This window comes from Rosa rugosa, chromosome 5 (assembly GCF_958449725.1).
Source record: "Rosa rugosa chromosome 5, drRosRugo1.1, whole genome shotgun sequence".
Taxonomy (NCBI): Eukaryota; Viridiplantae; Streptophyta; class Magnoliopsida; order Rosales; family Rosaceae; genus Rosa; species Rosa rugosa.
The window spans coordinates 45,425,263-45,434,957 of NC_084824.1; the positions used below are offsets into that span (position 1 = coordinate 45,425,263).

Below are 9,695 nucleotides of genomic sequence, written 5' to 3' on the forward strand. Positions count from 1 at the left end.
TTCCAATTTGCAACTCTTAACCATCTCCGAAGATTACATGTCTCCTCCTTTGGCATGTTGTGGCCTAAATAATGGCCTTTGTTCAAACTTAAACGAGTAACGCATACAGTAGTAGTCTTGGGCAAGAGTTTTCCATCACGATAAATGAAGGCATGGTCCCTGATTTAGGCGAAACCTAGTTGAAGCACATTATACGGGAAATTAAAGAAGTCGAATTCATGTTAGCAACAGTAATAGACTAATAGATAAATCGGTTTTTGAATTCAATGAAGGTGCTTTGCCAAAAAAAAAAAAAAAAATTCAATGAAGGTGACTCCTATCAAATGCATTGGTCACCACTTCAAGTCAAATACAATTGCATACAATTGAAGGGTGCATGTATCAGGGAGTGTGTGTTCCAAAGAAGCGAGACTATGCAAAGGAAATCAAATCACAGTTCTAAATAAAGGGAAGCTTTGTTAGAGCTGAGATCAGCTCTAAACTGCGAATTCTTTTTTTTTTTTTTTTTTCAGAACAAAGAATCATTCATTCGCGACTAACCAGTTACTGAAAATCTATGAGCTAAGTTCAAAGAGGATCAAGGTCATAAACTCAAATCTAACTGAATCTGATAGGACTCAGGTCCTAAGCTCAAATCTATCATTTGCAATACGCTCAGTTCAAAGAGGATCAAAGTCACAGCCAAGCACATAATTAAGCATCTGTTAGTTGCAAGTAAAATGTACAAGGATTGTCTATGATTATATGAAATTTTTCATCGGTAGGTTATGATTAACCATAGCCACAAACATGAATCATCTATACAACTACAGAAAGAGAACAAACTCATTAACAAAATTCGTTACAATTGGTTTGAAATAAAGTAGTTCTCATTGATCTATTGATCTCTGAATTACAAATTACATATATATGGAACCTCAGTAGCAAGAATACTGGTAAATCACTAATCCAATTTCTACGTCATATTCTTTATCCCTCTTTCTCTTCAAAGATCAATGGTATCCTTCAAGTAACAAGAGATGCACAGGCAATGGCAGTTAATCCAGAGCCTGAACCACACTATCATGTGCTGATGTTTCATCACCGTTTTGCAAAAATCTTGCCATTGATCAGCACATTGACACTGATCACGAAAAAATGATACCAAATCAGATCCAAAACAGATATCACATTGGAGGAACATGAAGAAAGACAGAGAGACAAATACCAACATGTAAAGAGGCTTTTAGGTTTTGAAACTGCAATCAGCCTTGTCGGCCTCGTCAGCTCAAGTTCTCTGGATCCCTTCACTTGTTGTGAAGATCCTGAAAGAGACATTAATCAATGATACACAAAAGAAACATATTATAGTTTGATCAAAGTAGTTAACTCAGAGACAAAGAGTGTACCTCTGGTAAATCATTGATTCGATGAGTGGTTTAGAGCCACAGTCAGTCTCTGGAGACCTATAGTCATCTTCTTTCATATCATCATGGCCCCAGGACTCACGTCTTTCACCATTTTTCTTAATCAGAACCTAAAGCTATACGTGATTAGAGAACCGGGTATGAACGCCTTTTATAGCACAAGATGAGAGTTCTACAAAGACTGCTTTGATAGAAAACAACGCCTCCTTCTCAAAACCATTGAAACCAATGGTTTTGAACTTTTGAGGAAACAGTGGCCTTCTGGTTTGAATGAGCTCACGTTTTCCAGCTTCTTCAAGTTATTTATTCGTTTAGCATTATCTGCAAAACAGAATTGTAAATGTAATAAAGTAAAGGTTAAAGATAGCAAGTTATTTGATGGTAATAGGTCAGCCCTTTCATTAATATTCAGCAAGCAGTACAAAAACGAAACACCCCTATGGGGTCGACAGAAAGAATCGTTCCTTAGAACCTCCTGAAACCCTATTCTAGAAGAATAAAACCCCAACAAATCCCTAGTACACCCACCTTTTAGGAAGTCCACGCACCTTTATTCTTACAAAAACCCAGAAACCTCGAAGCAGACATAAAATGGTTTCAACTAAGGCTCCGGTTTTTGCAACCCATACCAAAATCAAATTAAACTAGCCCTAGAAGGTGACGTGTCACCTTCCAGCTCTCCCTCCATAACCGGGAGCTCCTTCACAACCTCATCTGCCCCCATCTGCATAGGCCCTACCTCCTCCACAGTGGCAGTATCCAACGCTTCCCTTGAGGAATCAGAATTCAAAATTTTCCCTCTACGCTTATACTTACGTATCTTCTTCACTGCTTGTTCATCTGCATGCTTAATCTTATTTTTGCTTCCCTTAGGACGTCCCCCTTTCTTCTTCTTTGGTGAGACCAGAAGCTTACCATTCTTGTGTTGGACAATCAAAGAGACACTCTCCCCAACCTCCAGCTTCGACTCGGGGAAAGTTAAGTACTTCTTCCCAAGGCGATCCAAATAAAATGCAGCCTTTCTCTTTCTCCCCACCGGGACCAATTGCATGGATGAAAACTCCATTCTTGAACCCTCGGTACCTGTCGCAGATAACCTAGGGATCAAAGTCCCGGACTCCGAGGCGATCTCCTGCGGAACAACCAGCATTGGAGCCCTCAGCTTCAAGTTCTCCATGGTGTGGATCACTGGTTCCAAAACCCTAGGTATACCAGACAACATGGAAGGCATGAACTCGACAGTTGTCGACGGTGCATGGTCGCCCGTCCCACCAGCTACCACCAAGACACCTTGTCCAACAGACCCCGACCCAACCTCCAGATCGGCAGTGCTCAAACACAGAGACTTGTCCTTCAAGAAAAAACCAGTCTCTGTCCCCGAGTTCAACGATAACCCGGCCATGGCTACTGCCGTACATCCAGTTTGGAGTTCCTCCTTCTCTCGGATTAAGAGCTTGTCACAACCAGTGGCATCATGAACAAAAAGCCCACAGTCCCGGCAAAAACCCTTAACCTTCTCGAAGATGAAGGTTAACTCCGGTCTCACCACCGGTGAGAACTCAAACACCTTCCAGACCCGGACCCGACGCCGAACATCAAACACCACCTTGATGCGCTGTTCTTCTTCTTTCCTCTTCAAAGCGTTGTGATCCACTCGAACCATCATCCCCAAAGAGGCACCCACCATGGCCAGCGCCGTCTTGTTCCTCAGAGCAAAAGGAAGCCCCTTCACAGCTACCCAGGCCTCCAACAGATTTAGAGGCACCTCCTCCACCGGACTGAGGCCATCGTATTCTCCCACCACCAGCATAGTATTCCGATAAAACCAAGGGCCTCCACGCAAGATCCGGTTGCGCACACCTTCATTCTCAAATTGGAACACAAAGCGCTCCCCTGCATCCTGAATGGTCAGCCCTGATCGGATATTCCAGATCGTGGAAATAGTACCCTTGAAGCCGGGCAGCCTTGCTTTCGGCACCAACAAACGGCCCACCATGTACCAGTTCCCATCCTGAAACGCTGCAGCCCCTGCAGTCCCCAACGCCACGAGGCTCGAATCCATCTGGAGCCCTGCCTCCTCAGCCTCAAAACGGATGTCAGCCATCGAACAAAGATGAGATCTAAAGGAGAGAAGTGAGATTTGGAAATTTTATCAGTGAAGAAGCCTACACCGAGAAGCCCTAGCAGAGACGGCTAGGTCTGAAAAAGATAGCAAGTTATTTATTCTTTACTATAATAATATGATATTAAAAATTTGTATTTCCAACAATAATACTGACGATGAGCTGATTTTACTGATGAAGACATTTTTTTTTCTCTCTTATAATTGCATAAGAAAGTAAGAATTACGCATATATACTAAGATGACTGCAGTGATATACAGAAATTTGCTGGATATCAACGGAAGTGTCATTAACAGACGACACAGTCTGCTAATGTGAGTGATAGGTTCATAATTTCATATATTTTTATACCCTTAAATGGAGGATTCTAGGCTTAGTTATTTTATTTTTGAGTAATTTACTTTTTGTGTTTTGTAGGTTAAGTTGGAGAAAAGAAGGATTTGGACCCTAAAGTCGAACATGGGATTGAAAGCGTGCTTGCTATCCTAAGCTTCCAGAATTGCCTCTGCTGAGCAGCAAATTTGAGGATTAAATTGTACCTTCTCACAAGGAGTTAGCAGACGGGACATATATCATTGGAAAGATGCGTATGTTAGCTTTCTAAGGAGTGTTATGGAAGTGCATTCGCATTCTTTCAAGAGCAAGTTATGATAATTTAAGTGAACCTAATTTGGGAAGGCAGATTCTGACGAGTTTTGCATATCTTTTCGGAAATCCAACTTGTGAGGCCCAAGCCGGTTGATCTTAGCACTTCGATGGAAACAAGATAGAATGTGGATGACATACAATTAGGAGTTTCCTTCTTATACCAAAAAAATCTTGAAAATTTCTCTCCAATTAAAGTGCAATCCTATTCCAAGCTGGATAAAGAGACTTAATTAAGAGCCAAGAAAGCTATGTTGGGTAGGACTTTCTCTCAAATAAAACATGAGATACAGAAGAAGGGGCTTGAAAAGCATATTAGAGATGCAATAAGAGCAAGACGAGTCACTTCCATCATCATTCCTCATTCACTATGTTTTTCTTATTTATTTTTATCAATTCATTTTGCTAAATTCCTAATCTAGGGCTGAGATGAAGCCCTTAGTATGAATATTCTATTTGTTTAGTTGGTTTGCTATTGAATTTCTAGATTGCAATGTTAAAATCTTAGTTACCGTTTCAATATAACTTTTATTCAAAGTCTTTGCTCGGGTCCAATAAGACTTGGGTATCTTTTACTAATTATTTGGTTGGGGAACATGAGGCTTGATCAAAGAGTAGATGTTTTCTAAGGTGCCAAAAAATAATTCAATCTTGTGATTAAAGAGTTGTGAATTAAGAATACAAGTGCTTGATCATAGTTGATATTCTTGTTTGCATGATTTCCTAGTTCTTTTGTGCTAAATGGAGTTGAACATGTTTCCTGCTTGAACTTGATCATTAAGTGAAGCAAACTATAGTTCGGCTACTTGAGTTCTATACGAGATCAATAAGTTAGAATTCATAAGTCAGAAGAACTTTGACATATGTCCGAGATCAATAAGTCTTATGTACGGGAATCTTTAGCATGAGATCGATGGAATTCAATGGTTTTTAGCTAGCAATAGAGTAGAAGTACAAGGTGGTGGATTGAAAGTCTTAGCATTCAATTCTCATAGTTTTCAACCTTCTGAAAAACCCTTCTCTTAACTCTTTTGTATCTATTCTTAGCAATTTAGTTATAGTTTCAATCATCACAATCTTCCCAAGTATTTATTTATTTCTTTGTTCAATAATTGGTTATTTGAGTTAGAATCAATTCGAAATTCAATCTTTGTTGGAAAGACCTCGTGCTTGCACTAAATATACTACAATCAATCGTGCGCTTGTGAGTAATCATCTAAAACACAACAGTGAGAAGCACCAATATTTGGACAGTACAAAGGGAATGTCAAAGAAAACCCGAATTACGTGTGTCTTGCCCAAACAGGATTACTTGCATGTTCTAGCTGTAATATGGTAGAATATTCTAGATTTCCAAATCAATGTTTGATTAAGATTCCCTGTACTGCAAGTCTGCAAGATATTGAAGATATAATCATCTATATAAAGAGTTCTCTATTATTAATGAAAATATCCAAATATTCTCCTAAATTCTCTTGTTCTTAAACAATTTTTGTCTTTTGGGTATTGTATGATATGTCGCCCTATCCACTAATTAATTTTGCTGAGTATGTTTTCCTTTATTATGTACCTTGAAAAGAAACAATAATATCAAAGGCATCCATCGGGGTTAATCTGAACTTAGGTATCCACTTACAAAGAAGTAATTAAATACGTTAACAAGGTTTAGGAGAAACATTGTCTATACACATGCATGGTAGTTCCTAGCCATTTGTTTGTCAACAGAACAAAAATTAACCGATACAATCATTTGGAAGCACGGGACACCTAGTAGTAATAGTTTAGTAGTGCTCTAGATAAAAGCTTTGTAGTGGGACACACTCATAGCAAGATACCTTTGTAATACAAGGGCTTTATGTATTAAAACCCTAGCAAAGATAAAATGATAATAACACCCTAAAAATAAATCTCATTACCAACATGGATTAACAACGATCCTTATTCTCTCCACGCTTTAATTCAAACCAAGATGCATCATGCGTATCGATCGAACTACGATGAAACTGGTTTGTAGATCAATCACATGATACTGCAAGAAGTAACATCAGAAGCCATATTTCCTACTGCACGTGCAACACTCGCTCCAGATTTGATTGCTTCAAGTACTGCCCTCTGCAGAAATAATTATGAACAAATTCAATTAATAAAGAACAATTACCCGATTAGCTATTACAGTGTACGTATCAGATGGTGAGCATATTAACCCAGTTACCGAGTTAGTAACGAAAAAATGTATAATTTAAAATATAATCAAATCAAGTACCTGGACCTTCAAAACCATATTAATAAGGTGTTTTCGTCTATTTTCCATTATTCATCAATGCAGGGGTAAATCAAACTTTCACTCAAATTTACTATTAAAATGACTGTCATAAGCTCATCTAACGTGGACAAACACATGTCACTCAAACTTTACCTTCAATTATTGTCTCCTTATAAATAATACCAATATCCAACATTCCAACATCATATTTTCTTAAATAATTTTTATTATTTGGAAAACACCCAAAGTGGGAATCTCTCAACTCTCTTTTGGGATTGACTGAAAGAGAAATTGAGCAGAAAGTGATGGGAGTGGTCTTAATTATAAGCCCTTCGGGTCTTCTTTGAGGCAAAAAGTCATTTATGCCCCTTTGCATCGAGTCCCATCATTGATGTGTTACTAAAATTAATGGAGGAATAATAACGAAAAATAGATGAAAGCACCTTATTGATGTAATTTTGAAAGTTCAGGTACCTTTTTAATAACTCTGAAAGTCTACGTATCATTATGTTCAGTCCAAAAAAGTCCAGATATCACATGCGATAACCTTACTTTCATAGAAAAATGTAATTAGTATATATAAAGAAATTTTGTATAGCTCTCTTTTAACGTGGTTGTTGACAACAAGAACTGAAATGTGGATCGATGAAATCGACTGCTTGTTAAGAGAACAAACTCACCCTCTTTGATCCAGATCGATTAACTGGCACTCCCTTTGATCCAGTTCGACTGACTTGATTGGACTGAGAATCAGACCCAGGAGAGCATGGCTACACATTCAAATAACTTCACCGTTATGATTACTCAAATATGTAGTATTATAAATGAGGAATCATATTCTTTCCCAAAAGAAAAACGGAGCGGATTACTATTACACCTAGCTCGTAGGTATAAAAATGAAGATGGTCAGGTAACGTTTCCAATTGATATATATGCAAAAGTATAGGATCATGATTGAATCAATAATATGGATGGAGTCTATAGTCTAATTTGTTATGTTATCAAACTAGTATTTAAAAGAGAGTCTTCGATCATATACCCTATCTTAGAGGAAATTTCCTATCAAAACTTTCGGTAGTTTTGATAGGAAATTTCCTAAGATCAGAGATGACTTATGATTGTTACCTCAGATGTGGATTCACAACAAGCAGCCTTGGAACGAAGTAACACATGGTTATCGACAAAGTTTTTGTGTTCATGATCAAAGTCTGCATTGTGGTAGCAAGAGGTGCAGAGATCGAAAGTTCCATTTTTGTTATGGTGGAAGCAGTCGACGCAAGTGAAATAGAGTCCCTTGAGAAAAGGTGCGGCCTTACATCCATTGCCCGCACAATAAATCAGCACCCTACCGCTCTCTACAAGATAGTAAAGAATGATGTACTCCTTGAAATCCAACTTGCGGTCTCCGTTGTTGTCCAGCTCCTTGAAGCTTCTCTCCATGATCACAGGGTTGTTGTGGAAAGAGCTTCCCATACTCTTCTTGAATTCCTCGATGCTTATTGTGCCATCACCACTTGAATCAATTTCTTTGAATTTTGTAGATGCCAGCTTCTGTAGATCCTTTGGCAAGTTATTGTAGTAAGCTAAAGCAGCCTTACGTATTTCTTCCATGTTTATGATCTCCCTTTCTCTGTATCTCTAGCTCTCGATTATGTGAGTTGTAGGCTTAGCTTCTGTACTGATATGAAGATGGAAGCCTTTTATTGGGGATAAATACGCAGCGGTGCAAAAAGTAGGATGGTATCAAATGCATCTGTTAAACGCGCCTTGTAGCGTTTAAAAGACAACTGCAAGTAGGCTAATATTTTCAAATTTTTTGGAGAACGATAGACGTATAGACTAATTAATTAAAAAAGGATATGACCAAATTCACTGATAAGTTAGTATTCCAGAATATAATTACTACACCCCATAACACCTTATGTCAAGCTATTTTGTTTGGCTCAAGTTACATGCAAGCTAATCTTAAGACTACTACTCCTAAAGTTTCAAAATATTTTTATATTAAATGGCAACCTTTTAACACTGAACAGGTTAAATTGAATTTCGATGGATCTGTGAGAATTGGAAATGCTACTATTGGTTATGTTATTCGGAATTCAGATGGTAACCCTTTATTTGTTGCTAATAAAAAGTTAGGCAATACTAATGCTCTCATTGCTGAAGCAATTGTTTTAAGGGGTGGTTTACATACTGCTTTCCTCATCATTATTCAAACATTTCTGTTGAAGGTTATTCCAAGTTGCTCATCGATTGCATTCATGGAAGATGTGAATTAAGTACCTTAGCGAATTAAACTTCTAGTCCAAGATATCAGGACTCTGGCTCAACAATTCAACTTCATCATATTCAGGCATGTTTACCGGGAAGCGAACTATGTCGCAAATCTCCTAGCTTCATTAGCACTTAATTCTCAAAATAATTTTGTATGCTTTTCTGTTTACCCCTTGCTATGTCCTCAGTGTTCCACTTAGATCAGCTAAGAGGGGGTGTTACTAGAGGTTTTATGTTTTAGTTTTCTGTTTTTGTCTTACTGTCATCGAAAAAAAAAATTTACTAATATTATCTTCGATCTGCAGCAGGTTCTAGGTTCTTATTTTACTCATGTTTATCGTCGAACTAATTCTATGGCTCATAAATTACATAAATTAGCTAATCATGCTCTTTTATTATTATTATTATTATTATTATTATTATTTTTTTTTTTTTTTTTTTTTTTTGTTTCTCTAGATGCTAGCTGGAGGTCTGTTCCCCCCTATTTTATTATAGATGTAATTGAAAAGGAGTACTATGCTAATTAATAAAGAATTGTTAGTTTATTCAAAAAAAAAAAAAACCAAAAGAATAAAAGTGTAATAAAAGACTCCTGTTATAAAGTAGGAAGAAGATGAAGAGAGAATAGTAAGGAGGAAGTAGAAGTGTTCTCATTCAGTCTCATTAGCCTCCTTTATATAGAGGTAGGGTTTATATCAAAGTACATAACTAATGAGTATTTACCTAGACATCTACATAGATAATAATATTTACAATACTCCCCCTTGGATGTCCACCAATAAATGATGGTATTGGACATGCTTATTGTTGCCTCGTTAAAAACCTTGCCAGGTAACAAAAACCTAGTGGGACAAAAATAACTCTGGTCGAAGGACAAAAAGAGCACAACGTGCATATGTCCTAGGTAGCATACTTCCGGATGCTCCCCCTAATTGTTGCAAGCCTCGATTATGTATGTGATAAGCTACATGGACCATGTATAGT

At 37.7% G+C, this 9,695-nt stretch overlaps 1 protein-coding gene and 1 long non-coding RNA gene across 2 annotated transcripts; both read right to left on the reverse strand.

Annotated features, from left to right (window-relative positions):
* Window positions 1–828: 828 nt before the first annotated feature.
* Window positions 829–1,675, reverse strand: LOC133707974 (uncharacterized). The gene is made up of 3 exons (XR_009845468.1): window positions 1,389–1,675; window positions 1,212–1,304; window positions 829–1,123 (listed from the first exon to the last, which is right to left on the reverse strand). It is a non-coding gene; the product is annotated as an uncharacterized LOC133707974 (long non-coding RNA).
* Window positions 1,676–5,783: 4,108 nt separating this feature from the next.
* On the reverse strand, window positions 5,784–8,186 carry LOC133710332 (uncharacterized). The gene is made up of 3 exons (XM_062136376.1): window positions 7,563–8,186; window positions 7,118–7,207; window positions 5,784–6,286 (listed from the first exon to the last, which is right to left on the reverse strand). The coding sequence occupies exons 1-3, from the start codon at window positions 8,046–8,048 to the stop codon at window positions 6,194–6,196; spliced, it is 669 nt and encodes a 222-aa protein (XP_061992360.1). The 5' UTR covers window positions 8,049–8,186; the 3' UTR covers window positions 5,784–6,193.
* Between the last annotated feature and the right edge of the window lie 1,509 nt (window positions 8,187–9,695).